This window comes from Lampris incognitus, chromosome 17, assembly GCF_029633865.1.
Source record: "Lampris incognitus isolate fLamInc1 chromosome 17, fLamInc1.hap2, whole genome shotgun sequence".
NCBI lineage: Eukaryota > Metazoa > Chordata > Actinopteri > Lampriformes > Lampridae > Lampris > Lampris incognitus.
Window position 1 is genome coordinate 31,542,280 of NC_079227.1, and position 27,368 is coordinate 31,569,647.

The 27,368-nt window shown below is 48.1% G+C and overlaps 1 protein-coding gene across 1 annotated transcript in view; it reads left to right on the forward strand.

Moving 5' to 3' along the window:
* The window catches only part of abcc3 (ATP-binding cassette, sub-family C (CFTR/MRP), member 3), a 78,252-nt gene that overhangs the window by 49,939 nt on the left and 945 nt on the right, over positions 1–27,368 (forward strand). Inside the window, exons 17-30 of the mRNA XM_056297666.1 lie at positions 676–852; positions 1,825–1,992; positions 3,299–3,482; positions 3,596–3,704; positions 3,794–3,956; positions 9,814–10,021; positions 12,280–12,590; positions 18,790–18,989; positions 19,490–19,616; positions 20,414–20,515; positions 21,130–21,276; positions 21,396–21,554; positions 26,661–26,827; positions 27,107–27,301. Of these exons, the coding sequence (XP_056153641.1) occupies positions 676–852; positions 1,825–1,992; positions 3,299–3,482; positions 3,596–3,704; positions 3,794–3,956; positions 9,814–10,021; positions 12,280–12,590; positions 18,790–18,989; positions 19,490–19,616; positions 20,414–20,515; positions 21,130–21,276; positions 21,396–21,554; positions 26,661–26,827; positions 27,107–27,301 (2,417 nt within the window). The remainder of the gene's footprint in view (positions 1–675; positions 853–1,824; positions 1,993–3,298; positions 3,483–3,595; positions 3,705–3,793; positions 3,957–9,813; positions 10,022–12,279; positions 12,591–18,789; positions 18,990–19,489; positions 19,617–20,413; positions 20,516–21,129; positions 21,277–21,395; positions 21,555–26,660; positions 26,828–27,106; positions 27,302–27,368) is intronic.

Genomic DNA, 27,368 nt, shown 5'->3' on the forward strand with positions numbered 1-27,368 from the left:
CAAAAGCAAGATAATAATGGAGAGGAAGAGAACATATGGGTCAGACTGCAGGATGAAGCGTGACATTTGTCACAGCTGCCGGTAATGTTTGGATAAATTTGTGACAGTCTAGCTTTGGAAAAATGAATCCCAGACAATACCTTGAACTGTGTGAGTCTGAGACAAACACAAGTTGAGCTTGAGTGAATTTCGTTAAGAGCACTGTCCCACCGGTTGTCCTCCAGGTTCAGGTCCTCAGTTCACACTCCCAGGTAGTCTTGACTCTGGTAGCTGCTGAACTGTCATAGGACCGGAGTTTGTCATAAACCTTTGACATGGGTGACTTTTGAAGGGGGTCGGAGCTGAGAAACTCGTCCCATAGTCGAGTCGGAGGTGAGGAGGGGACAAGTTGGAAACAAAGATTTAACGCAGTGTCTAATTTGAAAATATCGAAAGAGATGAGAGGGTGGGAGATGAAATATGCTTGATATATCTGCAAAGCTATGAGAAATACCACCCTTAAATTTCAGCCCTTCATCATGCCGTACAGAAAAGGTGGAGTCTGTAAACATGGATTGAAATAAAGATTCCTCAGTAAGGGAGCTGAGGTGGATGCTGAAATAAATTTGAAATGCTAAATACTATTATTGATACTGAAGGGGTGATGTGAAGAAGTTTCCTCCCTTTTGTCCTCAGGGTTCAGTTGCGTATGTGCCGCAGCAGGCTTGGATCCAGAATGCCACACTGAGAGACAACATCCTGTTTGGGAAAGCCTTCAATGAGCAGAGGTATCGCTGTGTGCTGGAAGCCTGCGCCCTGACCCCGGACCTGGAGGTGCTACCTGGAGGAGACCTGACTGAGATAGGAGAGAAGGTACTGTACATTAGGGGTCCTGCTTGAGCTTTAGGCTATTTATTTCTCAGTGACTCTTGGTCTCCACTGGACTCTTTGCGGAAGTAGCACGTCTGCTATGTAATCCGTCTAGATACCTCCACTTTTGTCCGAACTTTCTCCACTTTTAGCCATGCACTGAAACGCTGACTGTTGATGCATGAGAAAACAACTGCACTTGCTACTTGAACTACAGGGCAAGGTAGGCAACTGTTGGTCTACCCTATAGGTCTGTAGTCTTATGTTTGCAAAATGCAACGAGTCATTTAGGAAGCACTAAGATTCTTTGGGCTCGTCCGGGTAGCATGGCGGTCTATTCCGTTGCCTACCAACACAGGGATCGCAGGTTTGAATCCCCATGTTACCTCCGTCTTGGTCGGCCATCCCTACAGACACAATTGGCCGTGTCTGCGGATAGGAAGCCAGATGCGGGTATGTGTCCTGGTTGCTGCACTAGCGCCTCCTCTGGTCAGTCAGGATGCCTGTTAAGGGGGGAGGGGAAACTGGGGGGGATAGCGTGATCCTCCCACGCGCTACATCCCCCTGGCGAAACTCCTCACAGTCAGGTGAAAAGAAGCGGCTGGTGACTCCACAGTATCGGAGGAGACGTGGTAGTCTGCAGCCCTCCCCGGATCAGCAGAGGGGGTGGAGCAGCGACGGGGACGGCTCGGAAGAGTGGGGTAATTGGCCGGATACAGTTGGGGAGAAAAAGAGGGAGGGAAATGTTCATGTAAAACGTAAAGAAAAACGGTACTAATGAGCGTCCATGGAAATGAAGGACCAGCATTAAGTTTCTGTTCTCAGACATCCACACTGGTTTGCTTTCTGCAGACATTTTTGGTTTCCGTTTTTCCACCGTAGGCACGAGACACCTGTCTAGACGTCTCAGCTGAAAAGGTGCTAGACGGTCTGTCTGTGTCTTCCTTTAACCGGTGTCTCGCGTTCATCCTCCAGGGCATCAACCTCTCGGGTGGTCAGCGGCAGAGGGTGAGCCTGGCCAGAGCTTTGTACAGCGAGGCCGACGTTTACCTGCTGGATGATCCCCTGTCTGCCGTCGACGCCCACGTGGCCAAACACATCTTTGACAACCTCATCGGCCCGACGGGGGCACTGCAGGGCAAGGTATGTGGGCAAGGTGTGAGAGAGAAACTCTGTCCCACTTTTAATGACAAAACCGCTGCACCCGACGAGACTAGGCTGTAACTGTGTGGTTACCCCATCACTGTACATGCTGCAAACAGGACTTCTGTGTATAGGAGTGATCTATGCATGGTCAGCCTTGCTGGGAGGAGGGGACCCCTAATATTTTTAAATTTCCCACTGTGAATATCAGTAAGATACAAGAGTATGAGCCCACTCAGCATTTACCAGTGCACAGCAAATAATGTTAAATATCCCCGTGCCATGTCTCACGGAAAGCACAAAAGCCGCATTCGGGCAAAAAAATGTTATCAATAACTACAGTAGACTTCAGACTTTGGAATATTTACTTCACGATCATAAAGCTTCTCATCTAGGCATCCGGGTTGCATGGCGGTCTATTCCGTTGCCTACCAACATGGGCATCACCGGTTCGAATCCCCATGTTACCTCCGGCTTGGTCGGGCGTCCCTACAGACACAATTGGCCATGTCTGCAGGTGGGAAGCCAGATGTGGGCATGTGTTCTGGTCGCTGCACTAGCGCCTCCTCTGGTCGGTCGGGGCGCCTGTTCAGGGGGGAGGGGGAACTGGGGGGAATAGCGTGATCCTCCCACGCGCTCCGTCCCCCCGGTGAAACTCCTCACTGTCAGGTGAAAAGAAGCGGCTGGCGACTCCACATGTATCGGAGGAGGCATGTGGTAGTCTGCAGCCCTCCCCGGATCGGCAGAGGGGGCAGAGCAGCGACCAGACCAGCTCAGAAGAGTGGGGTAATCGGGGAGAAAAAGGAAAAATCCAAAAAAAGAAAAGAAGAGTCAGCTGGGTATGAACTTGGCTCACATAAGGTGTGTGTGTCTAATCAAAGATCTAGGTAAAATATCATATAACGAATAAAAGATGTTGAAGTTGAGAAACTTATCATCCTGCCCCCCTATACATTTGCTGTAATGACATTTGCACCAGCTCACTTATCACACGTCTCTTCCCTAAGTTGTTGGCTTCACACATCCATCTTTTCTATTTTTTGACTCAATATCCCCATAAAAAAGGTTGTATTCCTATTTTGCTGCCATCCGGCAGTGAGGGGCGAAGCAGAGCCCAGTGTCTAGCGAACTACAGCGAAGCGTTGTCATAACATGTTGCCGTGCAATAACATTTTTGAAGCGTACGTGTCAGTTTGTGTGTGGGTGTATAATTAGATATGGTCATAATTAGATATGTGTGTGTATGTCTGAGACAGACAGTCAGTCACATGTGTATAATAAAATGCATCTATTATTTACACTCCAGACCCGTATCCTGGTGACGCATGCCATCAGCTTCCTGCCTCAGGTGGACAACATCCTGGTGATGGTGGAGGGCCGGGTGTCGGAGATGGGCTCCTACCAGGAGCTCCTCAAACAGAATGGCACCTTCGCGGAGTTCCTCAGGAACTATGCCCTAGAGGACATAGTTGAGGAAGATGAGGCAACTGGTACAGCTGGTCCACTGCATTTCATTTACACGGTCAAGACACATGTTGGAGCTCATTTTAATAGCATAGAATTGTATGACGTGTGCAGTGTACTAACAACCTTGCCTTCTCAGAGGACTTCGTGGAGGATGAGACGTTATTCCCAGATGATACCTTTAGCAACCACGTAGACATGGTGGACAATGAGCCGGTGGTCAACGAAGCGAGGAGAAAGTTCATGAGGTACTGCGAATAAGTCCACACTGAGCCGTGACACTTTCCCGATTCATCATCTTCATGTCGATTTGTTGATTCCAACCCTCCTCTTGCAGGCAGCTCAGCAACATCTCGACAGACGGTGAGAACCCCAGGAACCGCTCGGTGAGGAGACACGGGTGCAGCCTGAGGAAGCCCTCCGATTCTGCACCAGAGAATAAACCGCAGCGGCCAAATATGGAGAAACTCATCCAGGCGGAGACCGCGGAGACAGGCCGGGTCAGTCTCTCCTCTTTCTGTAACTCCACCCCTTTTCCTCTCCAGCCACGACTCCTCTTATTCCTCTCCTACCCTTTTCTTCTCTTCCACCCCTGGGAATACTGGCGGATGTTTTCATAATCCTCACAACGTACTTTCGGAGTGATCAGAGAGGAATTGGTGAGATGAAACCGCGGTATCTAAAAGGTTTTCCTAATGGCATTACCCGGTGCCACGTAACCCATCTCATCCCATCGATCACAATAGTGACCGTAAATAAACGTTTTCAATTACAAGGCTCTAAAAATGTTCCTGAATGATGTATTAATGCATTTCCAGCAAATACTGAAAAATGTTAAACCTTTATTTACCCAGGGTAAGTAAGTAAGAGTTTATTCATATAGCACTTTTTTAAAAACAAAGTTACAGAGTGCTGCACAAGATAGAGAAAAAATAAACCACACACACATACAAAAAAGTAGAAATGACAGCCACATTACAGGGAAGGCAAGTCAGTACAGATGGGGTTTTGAGAGGTTTTTAAAATCTGTTTACAGACTCAGCTGATCTAACGGGGCGGGGCTGTTCCCGAGGGTACGGCAAAAGCACAGTCACCCTTGGTTTCTGGAGGAGCAGGATATAGATACTCCCTGCTCGGAAGATCTGGGTGGCCCAGAGGTGGAGTAAGGACGCAAAAGTTCGGAAATGTATAACGGGGCAAGAACATGTAGGGCCGTATATGTGATAAGCAGTGTCTTGAAGTCTGTTCTATAATTTACGGGGAGCCGCTGAAGGGATGCGAGGATTGGTGTGATGTGGGATCTAAGATTGGTAGCGGTTAGCAGCCTGCCTGCAGGGTTTTGCACGAGTTGCAGGCGGGACAGGGCTGCTTGGCTGAGACAGGAGAAAAGAGCGTTGCAGTAGTCAAGGTGAATCCTTGGTGATTCCCAGCCAAGGTGAATCCCGGGTGATTCCCAGATAGCCAAGGTGAATCCATACCAAATTGGGGTATGGATTAGTAATTCAAGATCTTTGGTTGATAGCATTGAGTTGATTTTTGTGATGTTCCGGAGTTGGAAAAACCAGGTTTGCACAAGCTTGTTTATGTGTAGGTCGAAATTCATATTTTGGTCAAAGAGTACACATAGATCTCTTGAGGAGGGTTTAACATTGGTGACCAGAGGACCGGTACAAGGTTTCACTTGTGAGACAAACTTATTCAGACCAATAAGGAGAACCCCCGTTTTGTCTGAATTGAGCTGAAGGAAATTGAGTGACATCCATGGCACGGGGCCCAGTGGTTAGCGCTGTCGCCTCACAGCAAGAAGGTCCTGGGTTCAAACCCTGGGGTTCAACCTTGGGGGGTGGGGTGGGGGGGTCATCCTCTGTGTGGAGTTTACATGTTCTCCCCGTGTCTGCAGTGGGTTTCCTCTGGGTGCTCCAGTTTCCCCCACCATCAAAAAGACATGCATGTTAATAATCCTGTCTGTGTCCCTGACCGAGGCATGGTAAGACGAACTGGAGTTGGTCCCCGGGTGCTGCACGGCGGCTGTCCACTGCTCCTAGCCACACAACTAGGATGGGTTAAATGCAGAGCGTAATTTCTCCACAAAACAACTGCAATACCCCCACCATGACCAGAGAGCTTAGGGAGATCGAGGGTCTGGTAATTGGGAGGACAGAACTCCATCAGAGGGCAGCAGTCCCTGGTTTTAAGCCAGATCTCAGTTAAAAGTAAGAAAGACAGGCTAAGAGATAAAACGAGATTGTTAAGAATAAAAGTCTTGTCTAGCAGCGATCTTGTGTAAACAATACAAACACTGTTGGAGTGAACGGCTTGACTGAGAGTGAACTCTTGACAAGAGATCTGAGAAGGGTTGCTTGTATTAAGAGCAGACTGACAGTGTTTGACATGTTTTGGTGGTCTATTGATAATTACGACAGATAGGATGGACTGGAAGAGGACCAGGCTCAGCCAGAGAAATAGAGGGCTGTATCCTGTCAGAGGGGGAGCTAGAGGTACAGATAGATACACAGTTTGACACATGATCTCTGCATACAGCTAAATGTCAGGCTGAAAAAGCTCTACAATGTATGAAGTTATACATCAGTTGCTTGACCCCCCTCACCGTTTGGGTGAATACCATCACTTTTGTAAAAGTCTGTCCTATGCCAGAATGAGTCAAAGTTATTAATGAAACCATGGCCTGTAGCGATGCAGACTGAAGAGGCGGCTAAAGCGCTCTGAGCTCTCACCCAGGGATGGAATGGGGCCAGACGGCACAGGATTTGCCCAGGCTCTCTAAAGTTAGAGTGAGGGACTTGACATGTCGTCATTGGTTCTAACGTGCACGATAACAGTGTGGACAGTTGGATGGCAATCAAGTATGGCTGGAATGTGTATAGAGACATCAGAAACTTTACATCCAGAGAAACAGTAAGTTATGCTGCCAGGGAGCTTAATGAACCTGGAGATGGAACCGCCAATCACGCCGATTTCAGGTTGACCATTGAAGCATCCTCCATTGTAGATCGTCAGCTTTCGATGATGACAGTCGCCACACCTGCTGCGGTAGGGAACTCGGTGGTGGTGGTGGAGGGAGAGGGTAGTTGGATAGCTGAAGGTCGAAGGGATGGTGGTGTGGATTTGGTGAGCTCGACTCGTGAACGCTTGGTCTTGGGGATGTAAAGTGAAGAGCATGCCAAGCTGGGTGTTGCAGGACATTTCCTAATCAGTGGTGTAGTTCTGTTGTCGACATCAGCCACCGGGGTAACCAAGCTGGGATGTATTGTCAGCAAGCTCTTGTCAGTGGAGAGAATGAGTTTGCCAGGGGGAGATGAAAGTCAGGATCAAACAGGGGGATAGAGATCCATTGCTTTCCCTTTACCACTGAGGACAAGCTGTGAGAAGGGACCCAGACTGTCAACCAGACCTCCGAGCTAGATCCATCCAGACCATCCCGACTGGACAGCAACTAACCGAGAGTATACTTGAGCTTGGCGATGTAGGAAATCTTCAGTCAAACGTCTCTATAGATTGTAGTACGCTAAGCATGTGTGCGCTTTTACAGCAACGCTTTTCTACACGTTCACACAGTTCCACACATTCGGACCTGGGAGCTGCCCCGTACAACCACAGTCTACACTGGGGGCCACTGAGCAGCAGGTTGGGAGGTTAAGTGCCTGGCTCAAGAGCACACCAGCCATGGCTATTGAGGGAGGAGACAGCGCCGTTCATTCACTCCCCCCATCCACATTATCCTGCCAGTCAGGGATCGAACCAGCAACCTTCTAGTCACAAGTCCGCCTCTTTAACCTTTAGGCCACGACACCAGGTTTATTAGCCATGGTTAATAAAGGGTCTCAATGAAATATGTGCAATGTCACATGTTTAGTGTAAATTGTCACGTGACCAGAGCTGTTTACTTCCTGGGTACACCATGAGAAGAGGATGGCTGCGTCAAAGCTGCCAAACGAACGGTTAGCAAAGTCTTGTAATGGAGGAGTTGGATGCGCCTTCCCAAAAAAAGAATCTCTTACTGTGGTGCTAAACCCCAAAAAATATATACTTCAAAAACCACATCCAAGGATGTAGGGTAGCACTCACCAATTTGAAAGAGAACAGGGGCAGTGCCTCATTTTCACCAATTTATTTTGGCCAGCAAAGCACGCTAACGTTTCGGCCTACTGCTGCTGGCCTTCATCAGAGCACATGCTCTGTTCCAAGAAGACACATACTAGACTGGTCAGTTGACAGTGATGTACACAATGAAAGCGTTTCAGATTGCAATGACAATTCACTTTTGTTTTGGAAAATGTTCCCCCTTTTTCTCCCCAACGGTATCCGGCCAATTACTGCACTCTTCCAAGCTGTCCTGGTCACTGCTCCACCCCCTCTGCTGATCTGGCAAGGGCTGCATACGACCACATGCCTCCTCCGATACATGCGGAGTCGCCAGCCGCTTCTTTTCACCTGACAGTGAGGAGTTTTGCCAGGGGGACGTAGCACATGGGAGGATCATGCTATTTCCCCCAGTTCCCCCTCCCCCCCGAACAGGTGCCCCGACCGACCAGAGGAGGCGCTAGTGCAGCAACCAGGACACATACCCACATCCAGCTCCCCACCCCCAGACACGACCAATTGTGTCTGTAGAGACGCCTGACCAAGCCGGAGGTAATATGGGGATTCAAACCGGCGATCCCCATGTTGGCGGGCAACGGAATAGACCACTAAGCTACCCGGACGCCTCAACGACCCATTTTTTTAAGGTTAAGCCCATCTTCCCCAAGCTCAATACAAAGTCATGCCATTTCAGGAATGTCTGTCAGTGGATGGGAGCATGATCCCATACGATGGCCAACATGAATGTAAGCAATTCATAAGGGGTAAACCATTTCATTTTGGTTACAAGCTATGGAGCCTTGTCTCACCCAGTGGTTACATATATCACATGGAGCCATATCCCTTGCAGGGCAAGTTCAGGTGCCTCAGGGTTGCAAGTTCTTTCATGACAACTTCTTCCCTTCACTAGCACTCTTTGATGAAATGACAAAAACAGGACATGGGAGCTCTGGAACGATGAGGCTAAATCGTCTGTTAGATGTTATGTTCCATGCAAGCCACAGAAGGACTTCATGAAGTTACCCACAGGAACTTCTGAGGTTTTAACCCGAGGAGACAAGTTGCTGGTCCGTTGGAAAGATGATAGCATTGTCACAGTGGCAACAAAAATGGAGGAGAAATACAGGGAGACCTATGTTAAGAGATGGAACAAGGAGCGCCTTTCACAACGTCCCACAACCCGAGTGCTTCAACCAATACAATGAATATTGCACTAAAGTACAAGTTCAAATGTTACAATAAAGTGGCGTCCGGGTAGTGCAGCGGTCTATTCCGTTGCCTACCAACATGGGGATATGTCCTGGTTGCTGCACTAGCGCTTCCTCTGGTCGGTCAGGGCGCCTGTTTGGAGGGGAGGGGGAACAGCGTGATCCTCCCACGTGCTATGTGCTCCTGGTGAAACTCCTCACTGTCAGGTGAAAAGAAGCGGCTGGCGACTCCACATGTATCGGAGGAGGCATGTGGTAGTCTGCAGCCCTCCCTGCATCGGCAGAAGGGGTGGAGCAGTGACCGGGACAGCTCGGAGAGTGGGGTAATTGGACAGGTACAATTGGGGAGAAAAGGGGGGGGGTTTAAAAATTACAATATTAATGTTTAAATACATGTTGCACTAACGTAACAATGTTGCAATGTGTGGTACAACAAAGTAACAATGTTGAGATACACTGATGGTTGTTGTTTTGTCTTTGCCCTCAGTATTCATGTCGGTGTTGTATAACGGTTTTTGATATGTAAAACAGTCACACTAGAAAGTGATAGAGCACTCTAGTGGCACTGCTGGCGACTGCCAGTGACAAGAGTTGTATCGACCGACCATGAAACACACTTTTTCCATCTACTTTTCCATGGGGGGGGGGGGGGGGAAAGAAGAAAAAAAAAGAAGATGATTGATTATTTCAAAGGGTCACCAGCGACGCACGATTTGGATATTTTCATGTCTGGGGAAAGTTTGGGATTAAATGGGTTAACTGTTTAACTTTCACTTTGAGTAAAATGGCGATGTTGAAATCCTTTGTAGTAAGTTGGAGTGAGATTCCATTGCCACTGAGCCTGACTGTGAAGGAGGGGAAGCCCAGGCACAGCGCCAACTGCAGATCAGGCTAAAGCTACTTTGATGGATATTCAAGCCCAACTGCCACCTGCTGGTGAATTACAAGGATCACAGCGGGCACCGGTTGAGAACTGAACTTGTTGAAGTACTCTCGACTCCAGCAACATCAGTTAAGGCTCTTATTCTAATCTCTCCTGTCCTACCAGGTGAAATTAAATGTGTACTTGGAGTACGTCAAGGCGGTGGGACCCCTGCTCTCTGTGATTATCTGTCTGCTGTACGGCTTCCAGAACGCCGCAGCTATTGGAGCAAACTTCTGGCTCAGTCAGTGGACCAACGACTCCAGGCAAAATCAGACTCAAGAGGATGTTAACATGAGGGTGGGGGTGTACGCAGCATTGGGCATCACACAAGGTAAGAGTTTTGCTGATACCAGGCAAACTGATAGGAAACAAGGCACGGTGTCGACGCCGGATGTTTTTTACACAAACTGGATAGTCAGTCCTGATGTCACGTTACCCTGCCGTGTCCAGCATTCTTACTAAGGCCTCGTTTATACCGTGGCTTCAGAACCGTGTGGTTTGAGTTGTTTTGAGTTGATATGTGCAAGTATGATTTTTTTTGTGCACTTAAAATAATTCATACCATTGCCCGTGCCACGCCAAAAGCATCATGAAACAGCCAGCAGTCATTCATTTTCGATGAGATGGTCGCCATGGCAACAACCTGATGCCAGCATCCAGAACATAGATTTGAAGTTGATGAGCTAAGGTTAACTTCCTTGCCACTGTCACATATGTACTACAAACTTGACAGGTTATTGGGCACAACTAAACTTGATCTCAGCACAAAAACTGCAAAAGCAAAGACTGCTAGCCCACTGGTGCTCACGACGTTTTTGTTTTCAGTGCAGGGTAACACGTCGCGAGCAGCGGCTCCGTGTGATTTTGCTCGCTGAAATAACATGAAGTGACTTGTCATGGCGTTGCATGCTGTTTGTGAGGAGTTATAATGATTGGTTTGGATTTGTTCACAGAAGATGTACCGTAGAAGAGAGGGCATCCCTAAATAGATTTAGTGTCCTCAGAGTATCTGCTGCTACGAACTTCGTAGCGCCGGGTATTTACAGAGCTTAAAGGGAAGCAATCACACTTTTCAGCATTGTGTCTCTCTCTCTGTATATATAGATGTATATGTGTTGTAGGGATGACACTCCCATCTGCAGCCGTGATGCTGAGCAGACATCGGTGTGTTCCTCAAATACTGCTGGAACTGTGCGGAAACATGTCCGCCAGTAACATCACAGGCGGACAAACCGTACATCACCATCTTCATATGGCATTCGGTGGCATTTTCTAAAACAGCTGTATGTTGTCTTATTTGCATTTTCTTAAGACTGTGAGAGAAAGAAAGAAAGAAAGCCACTTTATTCGACATTGTATACCTTTTTCCCCCTTTTTCTCCCCAATTGTATCCGGCCAATTACCCCACTCTTCCGAGCCTTCCCAGTCGCTTCTCCACCTCCTCTGCCGATTCCGGGGAGGGCTGTAAACTACCACATGCTTCCTCCGATACATGTGGAGTCACCAGCCGCTTCTTTTCACCTGACAGTGAGGAGTTTCGCCAGGGGGACGTAGCGCGTGAGAGGATCACGCTATCCCCCCCCCCCCCCCGCCCGGAGGCGCTAGTGCAGCAACCACGACACATACCCACATCCGGCTTCCCACCCGCAGACACGGCCAGTTGTGTCTGTAGGGACAGCCAACCAAGCCGGAGGCAACACGGGGATTCGAACCGGCGATCCCCTTGTTGGTAGGCAACGGGATAGACTGCTACGCTACCCGGACGCCCTCGACATTGTCTTCTTACAATGAATGTGTTCTCTGCATTTAACCCATCCTATTGTATAGGAGCAGTGGGCAGCTGCAGCGTCCGGGGACCAGCTCCAGTTCTTTTTTCCACTGCCTTGCTCAGGGGCACAGGCAGGAGTATTAACCCTAACATGCATGTCTTTTTGATGGTGGGAGGAAACCGGAGCACCCGGAGGAAACCCATGCAGACACGGGGAGAACATGCAAACTCCACACAGAAAGGACCTGGAATGGCCTGGGGTTCGAACCCAGGACCTTCTCGCCGTGAGGCAACAGCGCTAACCGCTGGGCCACCGTGTCGCTCCTATGTAGCCTATTTAGATGTAGCACACAAGGTGGTGGCAAACCAAGAAGTGAAAGTTGTAGTTTTTACGTTCAGGGGTCCGGCAGTGACATCACCGGCAGACACGTTCTACATCATGTCGGCGGCGTTTCGGACACATGCGGAAGACTGCTCAGGATCACGGCTGCTAATGGAGTGGTCCAACATATATGAAAGTCATGTTTGTTTCCCTTTAAGGAACAAAAGCATTTCACTGAAGAGTAGGACTACATATACCCCTACAATTTACTATTAATATTTCTTATTACAGACTGCAGTTCCTGTTCCTTTACAGAAAAATCCTGTTTCTGGCCTGTGAAAGGGCCTATCATTATGTTTACTAACACCTTTGTACTTTTACATCCAAGAGAGATGCTGGAGGTGTCTGCCGACAGTCCCACAGCCTTCTCATTACACTCATTCCTTTTGTATCTGCTGTCCTTCCCTCTTTCCCTGTGGCTCAACCCTCCCTATCTCAGGTATCCTGGTCATGATCTCCTCATTCACCCTAGCAACGGGAAACATCGGCGCAGCCAGGAAGCTGCACTTTAACCTGCTCGAAAACAAGCTTCACACGCCCCAGTCTTTCTTTGACACGACGCCCATAGGACGCGTGATCAACCGGTTCGCCAAGGACATTTACGTGATAGACGAGGCACTGCCCTCCATTGTGCTCATGTTCCTGGGCACCCTTTTCAACTCCATCTCCACCATGATAGTTATCGTGTCCAGCACTCCCATCTTCGCCGTGGTCATAGTGCCCCTGGCTTTCATGTACATCTTCGTCCAGGTACTGGCCCTGCTGTTGAGGCTGCGGGGGCTGTGAGGGGGATAAGATCCTTCCCATTTCCAAATAACACTTTCCTTCTTCTTTTCATGTTCCCATGTTGACTCGATGCATGTTTTGAAGCCGAGCTGCTTTTTCTGCCAGTTCAATGTTTTGCTTCTTTACCTCTTCAGCATCCACTTTCGCCTCTCAGCCGACTGTGTACTTCCTGTCCTGCTTGCAACCTGATCGCACACACTTACTTGCACACATAAACACACTCAAACACACGGACTACTGGAATTTATGTCCGCAGTTTCTAAACATAAGCATCCAGGGATACAAAAAACTATACAAGTCACCCCGCAGATGTGATATTATCATAGGCAGCCGACACAGGGGCCGCCTGTAAGCCCCTTCACCACACGTCTTCTGTGATTACCAAATATAAACACTGGCCGTCCACGTTCAGGCCCAAGCTGTGAGGTGGCATTTAGAAGAGGCAGATATTTTTGGTCTTTGTAAGGAGAGCCTCCACCGGACTGCAGTTAAAAGTATAACCAACTTTCAGAACCGCTCTCTGCAACACCTGGTGTATTTTCTGCCATGTTGGAAAATATAACAGATATATCATTTGTATAGCTTAAAATTTAAAAAAAAAAAAATAAAAAGAAGTTTTTTAATTAAAAACAAAATAAAATTTACATTTAAATTTTTTTAAAATAAAATGAAAGATTTTGCCAAAGCATTATGTGGATTTGTGGATTGACAAGATGGAAACTATCAAATCCGCTGTGGCGACCCCTGGGAAACAAGCCGAAAGAAGAGGGTCTTATTTGTATAGCTTGAACCTGGCAGATGTGACATGGGAATGTGTGCAAGACGTCATCACAGAACTTAAGCTTAGAGTCCTGCATGTATTTTAGGAGCCAAATCCTCTCTTGCCCACAGCTGAGGTGTTGATCTGTTGCAGCCACAGAATCAGGACGCCTCCTGTGTCCCTCCCTGTAGGGAATGAAGCCCAAGAAGAGAGCATGTGGCTCCGTGTAGTGATGCGTTACTCCTCTCACGATGCCAAAGGTTGAACAGGGTACTTTCCTGCCCCTTTTTCAGGGATAATTCACAAGTGACACCTTCTGTGCCTGGTAACACTTGGGGCATCTCATACCCATCACTTCTTTGGCAAGTATATCTTGCCAAAGAAGTGATGCTCACAACGTGTCTCATCGCACTGCGTCCTATATCGCTTACCAAAACATCGATATAGGATTTTCCACATCTATATAGAAGTGTACTGGGTGTTCAATAGACTCCAATGTTAAACCTCCTGCAGAAGTGTTTAAATTCTACAGCGTTTCTGCACAGCATGGACAATTGTACCCCTACAATAGTTGGGCCTAATCCTGTTTTATGTATGACATTACAGGTTAGTGTGGTCAAGTTTAGGGTTAAGGTTGGGCAGTGGTGGGTGTCCGGGTAGCATAGCGGTCTATTCCGTTGCCTACCAACACGGGGATCGCCAGTTCGAATCCCCTTGTTACCTCCGGCTTGGTCGGGCGTCCCTACAGACCCAATTTGCTGTGTCTGAAGCCGGGTGTGGGTATGTGTCCTGGTCGCTGCACTAGTGCCTCCTCTGGTTGGTCGAGCTGCCTGTTCGGGGGGGGGGGGGACTGGGAGGAATAGCATGATCCTCTCACACGCTACGTCCCCCTGGTGAAACTCCTCACTGCCAGGTGAAAAGAATCGGCTGGCGACACCACGTGTATCAGAGGAGGCATGTGGTAGTCTGTAACTCTCCCCAGATAGGCAGAGGGGGTGGAGCAGCGACCAGGACGGCTCGGAAGAGTGGGGTAATTGGACGGGTACAATTAGGGAGAAAAGGGGGGGGGGATTAGGTAGTGGTTAAGTTTAAGTCATGGTATGTTTAGGGCAAAAGTTAGGTAGTGGAGGTAGTGGTTAAATTTTGGGTTCAGATTAACTGCATGGGTAAATCTTGCTAACCGGCATGTCTCTGTACAGATGCGGAAGGGTACCTTGCACGTCCTGTATCGACACTACTGATAAAAGCATCAATACATGATGCTGTGTGATGAGAATGGGCTCATACTCGCCGGGTTGTGTGTGAAACGTGAATGCTTTTTGTTGTGGCTCCGTAGAAGTAGTGCGTAGTTAGTAACCGCCTCATTCCAGTCATCAGGTCGAACAGGTGGGCTGGGGATTCGGTGGAGCCCGTTGACGCGCAAGCCGCCGGTGGCGTCCTGTGTTAACGTTGGGGGTAAACGGGGCAAACGGCGGGCGGGGGGGGGGGGGAAGGCAGGAATGTGATTAACGCGGGTGTTGTTGTCACCTCTGCCCCCCTTTTCCCAGGTGTGCTGTTGCTGGGTAACTGCCTGCTGAGCCGGGCCTTCAGCATGCTGCGCGCGGCCAGGCTCATACACCTCAACATGCTCCAGAGGGTCCTGCGGGCGCCGCAGGCCTTCTTCGAGAGCACCCCCTCTGGGCGGATCCTAAACCGCTTCAGCAAAGACGTGGACACTATAGACATTCACATCCCAGATAATATTGACATATGGATGCGCACTTTCTGGTACACTCTGAATGTGCTGCTCGTATGCTCTGCCCTCACCCCAATGTTCCTCATAGTCATAGCCCCGCTAACGGTGTTCTATTGGTGTGTTCAGGTAAATAGGACACAAGGCTGCTAACTCATTAATACAGCATGCTGTCTGAGAGTGCTGTGTGTGTGTGTGTGTGTGTGTGTGTGCGTGCTTGCACGCGTGTGTGCCTGCATCCGTGCATGCATGCATGCGTGCGTGCCAGCAGATTGCTTTTTGTTCGTTATAACGCAACGATCACGTCTCTACTGGTGACGTAGTGGTTTGGTCTCTGGTAAACCGGTAGTCTTGATGTGCTGCGACGGTAGCGGGTGGACGGTTGCCCCTCCACGGGGCCGTGGCCGGAGCCCGTAGTGCGTTACGACGGCTGGGCCTGCTCAGCGGCACCACCCAGGAACCGAAAATTTCCGGCACGATTGGAATGAATTCGCTTCGAAAGAAACGTTTCAAAAAGAAAAGAAGGGGGGGGGCTTCAAAATCCAGCTTCCTGTGCCGCTGACGGTTTCCGGTGTCACCGAGTCAGTTAGTTGTCCAGTAGCAGCTGGTAGTGAGTGACGGTGTGTGTAATGAGGCTGTTTATTCTTTTCTCATTTACTTCATTAAGTGTCTTTGTTTTGGTTTTTTTTTTACTCTAATGATTCAACGGACTTCAAATCATCCAGCGCTCATCTCACCTGCGGCACCCAGAACGACTAATTTCCTTGCTAGTTTTGGCTCTCTCGCTCGCTTAAAAAAAATCAAAAGATGGATTATGATTTATTTATTTGCTGTCGATCATTTTGAGCCCACGTGCGTTTGGTGACGACAGATCTGTGCAGCCACGACGTCACTCTCTGGTGCGTCAAACACACGAGCCGATCCCTAATACGCCCTTCACGAGCCGCGGCGTGTTTCTGGCGCCATTTTCTAATTTGCGCCTTTTAAAAAATCTCCTCTCTTCCGGCGATCAGCGGAAAGGGAGCCAATCGCTTGATCGTGCTGAAATTTACTGTCATTTCTTTGGAAATAATCCTGCATCTGGCCTCAAGGGGGCATAGTTTGTATGAGGTATAACTTGGCCTGTGGCGCTGGGGTTTGCAATCACGTCAGGTTTACACAACGAGGAGCAGTTGAAACCCGCGCGAGCAGCGTGAGAATCAAACCAGCTTTAGAGCAGACGGCTGAATCGGGGGCTCTTCACTAACCCTCACTAACTGGGAATTCCCCAAATTCCGGCTGCGAACCGGCAGCTCCATCGGCCCGCTCTCCCCCTACATCTTCACCCCCGTCTTCTGGCTTTGCCTTGGCGTCCTCCTTGCATGGCCCTGTGATTCTGGCTGCAGCTTCTTTGTCTGTGATTTGACTAACACGGCCGCTCACACCGACGCTTCAGTTTGCACGCCACGATTTTGCCCCGACTTGTGACGCTCGCACAATGTTGCCGTGTACTTGTTCAATTGCCGTGTGAAAAAGTAACTCGCTACATGTTTAGCGTATGGTTTGATGTGATTTGTGATTGCTGTTTCTTAGGTTGTGTGTCTGAAAAACACCTGCAGAGCAAGACAGAGCACGTCTCCAGAGCCGCGCTGCACGTTTCAGTGCGGACAGAACGACTTTCACTCGATAGTATTGATGTGTAACTCTCTGTCACTATCACGAGAGACTACACAGTTGAAAAAGAATACACTCAACAGCACGCTGTAATACTGGACTCGCTGTTGAAATTCTTCAAGTATTTGTTTTCCTAAAAAAGACCCAAGCCAGGAATTGTCTTGTGTCCGTTTGTGTCTGTTGTAAAACATGTGCAGCTGTATTGTGTGAGAAAGGAGCCCCCAGATAACTTCCCCTCACGTCCTCCACCGCCATAACCGCAGACTCAGGATCGTTGGATTTAAACGAGATGTAGTTGTAAATATAAACACCCAGACACTGACACACAGACAGACAGACAGACACATAAAAAGACAGACTGAAACAGACAGACACATAGACACATACAGACAGAAAGACAACACTGAAAATAGACACACAGACAGACTGACACATACAGACAGACACATAGTAAGACAGACTGAAAACAGACACTGACAGACACACAAACGGACAGACACTGACACAGACATGATAGACAGACAGACACAGACTGACTGACAGACACAGACTGACATAGACAGACACACACACACACAGACAGACAGACAGGCGCATAGACAGAGACAGACATAGACAGACTGAGTGACAGGCAGACAGACTGACGATAGACTGAGTCATAGACAGACACACACACACACACACACACAGACAGACAGACAGACACATAAAAAGACAGACTGAAACAGACAGACACATAGACACATACAGACAGAAAGACAACACTGAAAATAGACACACAGACAGACTGACACATAAAGACAGACACATAGACAGGCAGACACATAGGAAGATAGACTGAAACATAGACAGACACACAGATCGACACAGACAGACTAACACATACAGACAGACATGTAGTAAGACAGACTGAAAACAGACACTGACAGACACAGACACACAAGCAGACAGACTGACACATAGACAGACACACAGACACAGACACAAACGGACAGACACTGACACAGACATGATAGACAGACAGACACAGACTGACTGACAGACACACAAACTGACAGACACAGACTGACATAGACACACACACACACACACACACACACACACACACACACAGATAGACAGACAGACAGACATAGACAGACTGAGTGACAGGCAGACAGACTGACGATAGACTGACAGCTAGACTGAGTCATAGACAGACACACACACACACAAACAGACTCACAGAAAGACACACTGACACAGACTCACACACAGACAGACATACAGAGACTAGACACACAGACAGACAGACAGGCGCATAGACAGAGACAGACTGAGTGACAGGCAGACAGACTGACGATAGACTGACAGCTAGACTGAGTCATAGACAGACACACACACACACACACAAACAGACTCACAGAAAGACATACTGACACAGACACACACACACAGACAGACAGACAGAAAGAATCATTCTGTCAGGCAGATGTGTCTTTTTCCTCATTTGTACTGGGACATTTATTTACATGTTGAGACAACCAGGTAGTGAGGTGACAATTATCGCCCAACCGCCCTCCCCACTCCTGGCACCACTGCTGAGATTTTGACTTTAAGTATCATAATGAGATTAGAACGATTAAGGGGTTTACCTGACCCTTAATTGATTAGCCTTAATCGCTTTATCATAATAGCTGCGTTGAGGCGGGTGGCTTCACGTGCACATGACTCTGCTCTCTTATTTCCTAATGGGACTCAGGACCGCGACGTGTCACATCCGGCGACGTGACACGTCGGCGGTGTGCAACAGGTCAGCAGCCTCGTTTATACATCACATCAAATCATGCTGAGGTCAGATGAGCACTGCAGGTGTTTTTGTGAACACTGGCTTCATCGCTCTGTGTGTGTGTGTGTGTGTGTTTGTATGCATGCACATGTTTGTGTGTCCTTATTTCTGCTGTTGATACATCCTTGCATATGAAACGTGCCGTTCGATTCCAACACTCCTTGTCTCTCTCCCCCTGCGATGCTTTTAGAGGTTTTACGTTGCCACGTCCCGGCAGCTAAAGCGGCTCGAGTCGATCAGCCGCTCGCCCATATACTCTCATTTCTCCGAGACCATCACGGGCTCGAGCGTGATCCGAGCCTACGGCAGACACTCCGCCTTCGTTCTGATGAGCGACATGAAGGTGGACGAAAACCAGAAGAGTTACTACCCTGGTATCGTGTCCAACAGGTAGGTGTCACCCCGCCACCTAAGCTGAGGAGAGCGGCGGGCTGTCTTCCAATCTTCTCCGCGGGACGCTGCCTCTTTGGGCACCATGAGCCCGTGACCTTTTGGACTCCGCTTGGCGCTTTAAGTCAAGCGAAGTAAAACTTGCTGAAAGTCGTTAGTTTTGAAGGTTGGAACACAGCCAATGACAGGTGTTTTTGTTGAAAACGTACATCCTCAGACTGCTCACCTGACAGTAGGCCAATTCAAAGGATTGTGTTCGACGTCATATAGCTCGACGACACAAGGTTTACTTGGCATACATTTCACACGTGAGCTAAGTCTTAGCTGATAAACATACTTGGCAATGCAGAAAAACTCAGGTCTTATCCATTCCACATAGAGTTGGTATCACATGTTAGCCATGATTTCTAATTTTTACCCCAAAGCAGAGCTTTCATCCTTTTTCCTGTGCAACCTAACCCAGTGGCGGTGCTGCTGTAACGCTGTCTTGTGTTGTACAGGTGGCTCGGGGTGCGAATTGAGTTCATTGGGAACTGCATTGTATTGTTTGCGGCGCTCTTTTCTGTGATTGGGAAGGAGAAGCTCACCTCTGGGTCGGTGGGACTGTCGCTGTCCTATGCTCTTATGGTACGTGAGAAGTTTTCTAGGAGCTCATAAGTCTATTTTAGTCTGGTCGCTCTATTCTAGTCTATATTCTAGTCTGGTCTATCTATTCTAGTCTGGTCTATCGATATCTATTGTAGTCTATATTGTAGTCTGGTCTATCTATTTTAGTCTATCTAGTCTACTCTGGTCTGTCTATTCTAGTCTGGTCTATCCTAGTCTAGTCAATGTATTCTAGTCTTCCCAGTCTATTCTAGTCTAGTCTTGATTGATCTATTTTATCTATTCTAGTCTGTTCTATCTAGTCTAGTCTATATTCTAGTCTATCTATTCTAAACTAGTCTATATATCTATTCTAGTCTGGTCTGGTCTATTCATTCTACTCTAGTCTATCTATTCTAGCCTATCTATTCTAGTCTATCTATTCTTGTCTTGTTTATGAGTTCTAGACTATTCTAGTCTGGTCTATCTATTCTAGTCTATCTATTTTTGTCTTGTTTATGAGTTCTAGAATATTCTAGTCTGGTCTATATTCTAGTCTATCTATCTATTTCTTTGTACTCTGTGCAATGACAACAAAGGAATTCTATTCTATATCTATGTGACTGAGTGGACTGACAAGCTTCGTTTAAATCTATTCTTATTCCTACCTTAGATTTGTAAGAGTGCAGGGCTATTGTTCAAGCTGGGAAGATCACATGATACGTACACGCCCTTTTGATATAATGCAGCATTTTAAAGTACGAATGATGTCTTTCCTGTGAGGCGCTCTCCAGTTCGGCAGCGTTTCTTGACCCTACAATGTGCTGTGTGCTGTGTAGGTGACCATGTCTCTCAACTGGATGGTGCGGATGACTTCAGATCTGGAGAGCAATATTGTAGCAGTGGAGAGGGTTAAGGAGTACTCAGAGACCAAGACAGAGGTATTTTGTGTGTGTGTGTGTGTGTGTGTGTGCACGTGCATGTTAAATTGGCACCTAACAAGTCTTTTGTTTGGATTCAAAGGAAAATAATGTTTGCTTTTTGTTGGCGAGGAAAAGCAGATCATTAAAAGCAGGAATTTACACAAATTCTGGAAGAAGAAAAAAAATCAATAACAAAAACCCCTTTCTGCCAGGTCATGTTCTCTAACAAATCAAAACAACATAAGACTAATAAATTATAACAAGATCCATAAATGTTATACTACCTTTTGCTCCACGAGAGCCCCCTAATACATAATATCAATGGGGTATTTGTACTATACACACCATATCTTTTTCATTAACCATTACAAATAAGTAGAGAATGTCCCCATTCACCAGGGCAGTATAGTATTGGGCAAAATTCTTGGCTTTGAGGCAGTATTTTTCCGAGATGCCCCTGGGGATTAGTGTTGGCTTGCCAGCTCTGGCCGACTCTGCACGCAGAGGGCTCCAACTCTTTGAGCGCTCGATATAATATCCAAATAAGCCCCGATAAAAACCAAGAAAGATAACGACTTGTCCAGGAAGTTGTCATCACCGCTGCCCGAAACGGTGTGTTTGCATCTCCTCAGGCTCCTTGGGAGGTGGATGACAAGAAGCCTCCTCCTGACTGGCCCCCAGAGGGGAACGTGGAGTTCAAGGACTACAGCGTCCGCTACCGAGAGGGACTGGACCTCGTCCTCAAGAACCTCACCCTCACCGTCAAAGGAGGGGAGAAGGTGAGGAGGTTGCGAATCCACAAGAGATGGTGGGGTCTGTGGCCTCACCATGTGTACTGAACCGAGCTGTGCCGTACGAGGGTCACGTATACGTTTGTGTGTGTGGTATTTTGGCACAGATTGGAATAGTGGGCCGTACGGGGGCTGGCAAGTCCTCTATGACGCTATGCCTCTTCCGACTGCTGGAAGCCGCTGGAGGGGAGATCACCATCGACGGGGTAAAGATATCAGAGATAGGTCTCCATGACCTGAGGTCCAAACTCACCATCATACCACAGGTATACCCCCCCCCCCCACACACACACACTTGTTTACCTATCCTTGTAGGGACCAAAAATTATGTTGAAGCCAAAATCCTATCTCCCGTACTTCAAAATCAAAAATTAACCCTAACCTTCACCCTTTCCTTAAACTTAGGCCTCATCCCAACCATATTCTTAATTTTGACCATAAAACGAAACAAAAAAAAGCCTCAAAATAACTACAATTTAAATGTAAGCTTTTTTTTCTAACAGATTATTTTTTTGGCTTTTTTACCTTTATTGGATAGACGATAGTGAAGTTGCAGACAGGAAACACGGGGAGAGAGAGATGGGTACGGCATGTAACAAGGGCCACTGGCTGGAATCGAACCATGGACGTCGCGGTTATGTGGCATGCGACCTAACCTAACATTTAGCAACTGGGGTGCCATTTAAACGTAGCCTTAACCCTTAGCATGTTACAATGCTTAACATTAAGCGTTTTCACACAGAGATCCCGCAATATGTAGTGACGGGGCCGGGGCAATGACAGGTCGCCACAGGTGTCTGGTGACACACATGCAAGAAGTTGCCCCCACCGCTGTTTGGAGTCACTGCGTCATCCATTGATAGGCCTTGGCGGCCAAGAAGCTGCCCGAGGAGCTGCATGCCGTACTGGGCGAGGCAGTAAAAATTATGAACCTGATTAAGTTGCGGGCTATGAATGCTCGTCTGTTCCTCCATCCCCTGTGATGAGGCGGCCGCAAGCTTCCGCCAGATACTCCCAGCACTCTTAGGTCCGCTGGTTGTCCCAGGGCAAGGTCCTCCCCTCACCTGCCTGTGTGACTTGCATGAGTAAGTCCTCCTCTTTCTCACTGAAATCAACTCTCCATTGGTGAAACACATGATGGACATGAACTGGGTGGCAAGGCTGGCCTACTTGTCTGATATATATATTAGATTTTTGGATTCTCCCCCCGCCCCCTTTTCTCCCCAATTGTATCCAGTCAATTACCCCACTCTTCCAAGCCATCCCAGTCGCTGCTCCACCCCCCCCTCTGCCGATCTGGGGAGGGCTCCAGACTACCACATGCCTCCTCCGATACATGTGGAGTCACCAGCTGCTTCTCTTCACCTGACAGTGAGGAGTTTCACCACGGGGGTGTAGCACGTGGGAGGATCACGCTATTCCCCCCAGTTAACCCTCCCCGCATAATAGGCGCCCCGACTGACCAGAGGAGGTGCTAGTGCAGCGACCAGGACACATACCCACATCCGACTTCCACCCACAGACACAGCCAATTGTGTCTGTAGGGACGCCCGACCAAGCCGGAGGTAACACGGTAATTCGAACCAGCGACCCCTGTAGTGGTGGGCAACGGAATAGACCGCTACGCTACCCGGACCCCCCTTTGTCTGTTATTTTAATGTGCTCAACATGTCTCTGCAGGGAAAGAAGTGCCATGTCTTTTTGGCACACGATAAAGTCTCTGCGTTCAGGAAAAGGTTGGAACTGTGGTGTGCTCGTGTGGAACAGGGCTGGGTGGAAACGTTTCCAACCTTGGAGGGTGTTTTGGAGAAAGCAGGACTGGCCGTTGCCTCCGTACAACAGGTGGCCACTGTGCATTTGAAGGGGTTGCGCGAGCAGTTTGGCGATTATTTTGGGAGAGGAAACCATAGCGAATCAGTGGGTTAGAAATTCATTCAGCTTCCCAGCAGAGCCCCGTGATGGACTGAGCATCCAAGAGGAGGAGGCCCTACTCAACCTGAGCTCTAATGTGGGGTTGCTTGCACACTTTTGGCTGTCTGTGGAGACGGCGTTCCGGTGCCTCTCCATAAGGGCTATAAAAGTACCCATCTCTTTCACGTCCACTTACTTGTGTGAGTGCGGGTTTTCTGCCTTGACGGGTACTTGCTTTTTATAAGGGTCAAGGCTGCAGGTGGAGGGCTACTGGCACTTGTTCCTGTCATCAGTACAGCCCTGCATCCACCCTCTGTGTGCAGACGGACAGCTCCTATTAAGGTAGAGAAGGCTATGCAGGCTATCCATGGAAGGGTTAAAAAGAGTGAACAGTGTGTATTTTTCCCATAGCGCATTTTAAACTTAACTTAATAGGTCAGACTAAGCCCTTACACATGGTGTCGGGAAGCAGCATTGTGCATCAGTGGGTTGTTTACATTTTCATGTTCTCCGTTCTGTTTGTTAAAAGGTGACGGATATGTTTCCAAATATATATATATATATATATATATATATATATATATATATATATATAAAGTAAAACCCTTTATGGTTGCAACCCTTTATTTTAAAGCAGTGGATTATTATTATTATTATGCCTTTTATTAAAATGGGGAAGGCTACGGTGACTTGATGTTCTCTGAAGGGAGGCTCACTGTCTTACACTTTGAAAACCCCTGCTCTAGCTTATACTCTTGACTTTACTCTCCTTATGGGGGACACTTGGTCCCCACGAGGACAGATAAATGAACACACACACACACACATACACACACTCTTGTCATCCATGTTTCCCACAGGATTTTGTGAGACTGTGGTGGGTGGACCGGAAGAAATTTGTGTACATTTTTAAAGTTAACTGAATCAATGTGGTGCACTTTGAGAGCAAAATTAAGAGGCTAGATCTATGAATAAGGTTGTGCTCTTGTAAACAGTGTTGTGCTCTGGTAAACAATTTAATCATAAACACATTGGCGGTTCACAATGGGTCAAAACATAACGTTGACTAGAGCAGACCACCTGTGTAGAACTGGTGGATGAGGAGGGCATTGTCATTTCCCTGTTCAACATTGTAGTAGAAAGATTTAAGCTTTCAGCCAAAAACTGACCTATTTCAAGGGGCTAAACCAAACTGTAGAAGTTAATGAGTGATCTCAGGATAACATTTAGCAGCTTTAAAAGTCCATATTTCATGCGTGGGGGGCTTTAACACTGTAGCGAATTCGGGGGGCAGTCCGAGAACCGTTGCCACAGCTGGGACGCAAACCCGTGTCTCCCACTCCGCAAGCGACGTTAACCAGTTGACTAAAGGGTCCGACCCGTTAGTCAAGCAGTTAGCGATGTCTCCCGCGGTGCGGGCGATACGGGTTCGCGTCCTGGCCGCGGCAGTTCCTGTGGTTGCCTCCCGAATTCGCTACAATACAGATTTAATGAGCCGACTTGCTTCTCAGATGCAGTGAATAGTTATGCTGTCAGAGCCGCTGGTAGTCACATTAACACTAGATAGGTAGCTAACGTTAGCTAGCTAGATATAACTATACATATGTTATATAGCTAACGTTAGGTAGCTAGATATAACTATACTTATGTTACACATTGTTTTTCACGACAAGCAGCCGGATGTGTCAGTAGACAAGGAGACTGAGAGCTAACGTTGTTAGCTAACGCAAATGTCAGCTAACTTAGCTACCATTAGATTAACGTTGATTATCAACTGCTGCAGTAAAGTTATCCGTTTGCTGTCGTACATTGATGATAAAATTGTGTTTGGACAAGTGGATGACCACAGTGGACACTGTGGCGTCAGTTAGCGTTACTTACCTCAAACGACCGTGTCCTCAAAATGTCTGGGGGGGGGGGCTGACTGACAGAGTGAGAGATGCTTTGCTGAAACAACGGCGCATAACAGATCTTATAAGTTATTATGAGAGGTGCAAAAATATTTTTGGTTCAACAGTGTGTCTCTAGAAACCAGGATTCTTAAATCTGCAGTAGGCAACATTGAACATTCCAGTGCAAATCCTTCTGACTCTCTCTCTCCCTCTGCTACCTCGTATCACTCCGCTAAGCCCCTCCCCCAAATGACCCCTGCATCGCTCTTCAGCCCCCTACACTCGTATACAACCAGGAAATGTCAAAGCGACACTCGTGAAACTTGTATTGTAGTTGATAATCCATCCATCCATCCATCCATCCATCCATCCATCCATTACCCGAACCGCTTATCCTGTTATCAGGGTCACGGGGATGCTGGAGCCTATCCCAGCAGTCATTGGGCGGCAGGCGGGGAGACACCCTGGACAGGCCGACAGGCCATCACAGGGCCCACACACACACACTCCTAGGGACCGTTTAGTATGGCCGATCCACCTGACCTACATGTCTTTGGACTGTGGGAGGAAACCGGAGCCCCCGGAGGAAACCCACGCAGACACGAGGAGAACATGCAAACGCCACACAGAGGACGACCCAGGACGACACCCAAGGTTGGACTACCCCAGGGCTCGAACCCAGAACCTTCTTGCTGTGAGGCGACCACGCTAACCATTGCACCAGTTGATAATCTATCCATGTAAAAATTGTTTTTTCAGTGAATGTCTTAGTTTCACCAATACTGTTCATGTGAAGCAGCCATTGAGTTGGTCTTGTTGATTTTTAGGGTTACAACCACTGGCAGCACGGTGGTGCAGTGGTTAGCGCGGTCGCTCACAGCAAGAAGGTCCTGGGTTCGAGCCCTGGGGTAGTCCAACCTTGGGTGTCGTCCTGGGTCGTCCTCTGTGTGGAGTTTGCATGTTCTCCCCGTGTCTGCATGGGTTTCCTCCGGGGGCTCCGGTTTCCTCCCACAGTCCAAAGACATGTAGGTCAGGTGGATCAGCCATACTAAACAGTCCCTAGGTGTGTGTGTGTGTGTGTGTGTGTGTGTGTGTGTGTGTGTGTGTGTGTGTGTGTGTGTGTGTGTGTGTGTGTGTTGGCCTTGTGATGGCCTGGTGGCCTGTCCAGGGTGTCTCCCGGCCTGCTGCCCAATGACTGCTGGGATAGGCTCCAGCATCCCCGCGACCCTGAGAGCAGGATAAGTGGTTTGGACAATGGATGGATGGTTACAACCACAAGTGACCGGCGGGGCACAGCGGATGCGAATTGATCTGTAAAACAGCCAGTAGGAACGCCCTCTCTCTGAAATGACCCGTGATTGGCTAAAATCTTCTGTCCTGGACGAGATTTCTTTTCTTCTTCTTTTTTAAAGCCTGAATACAGAGCTAAGAGGAGGTGCAGGAGTCTAGTTTTCTCTCAGACCACTTGAATTACAATATGCTGAAAAGTTATCACGGAACTTTTGCCCACTGGCACCATGAAAAAACTACCTACCCCAGCTTCCAAGGGTTTTTCTTTCTCTTCCACAGGAACCAGTGCTGTTCTCGGGTACACTGAGGATGAACCTTGACCCCTTTGAAAATTACAGCGATGATGAGGTGTGGAAGGTTATAGAACATTCTCACCTGCACAAGTTTGTCAGCAACCAGCCCGCCAAACTGGGGCTGGAGTGTGCAGAGGGTGGAGAAAACCTCAGGTAACCTCCCCAGAGAGCAGAGCATGTGACAGAGTACAGGGAACAGAAATGCAATGAAGAACAACTTTTGGATGATCCGCCTTTGCTGATAAACAAAACTCCTTTGAAAAGCTTCCATCTTAAACTCGATGTGTCAGCTAATCCATTTTTTTCCCTTATACCAATCATACTTTGTTGTAAAGCCTGAGATTGGATTTGAAGGAGCTGTCGCAATTAGTCATGTTTCACGGTGTGTGTGTGTGTGTGTGTGTGTGTGTGTGTGTGCTGCTGTGCACATAGTGTGGGTCAGAGGCAGCTAGTTTGTCTGGCACGGGCTCTGCTGAGGAAGACAAGGATCCTCATCCTGGACGAAGCCACAGCTGCAATTGACCTGGAGACAGACGACCTCATCCAGTCCACTATAAGAACACAGTTTGAGGACTGCACCGTCTTCACCATCGCACACAGACTCAACACCATCATGGACTACACGAGGTCAAACGCGTGGCTTTGCATCAGCTCGCAATACAACTCGTGCATGGGCTTCATCTCTTTCACTCTT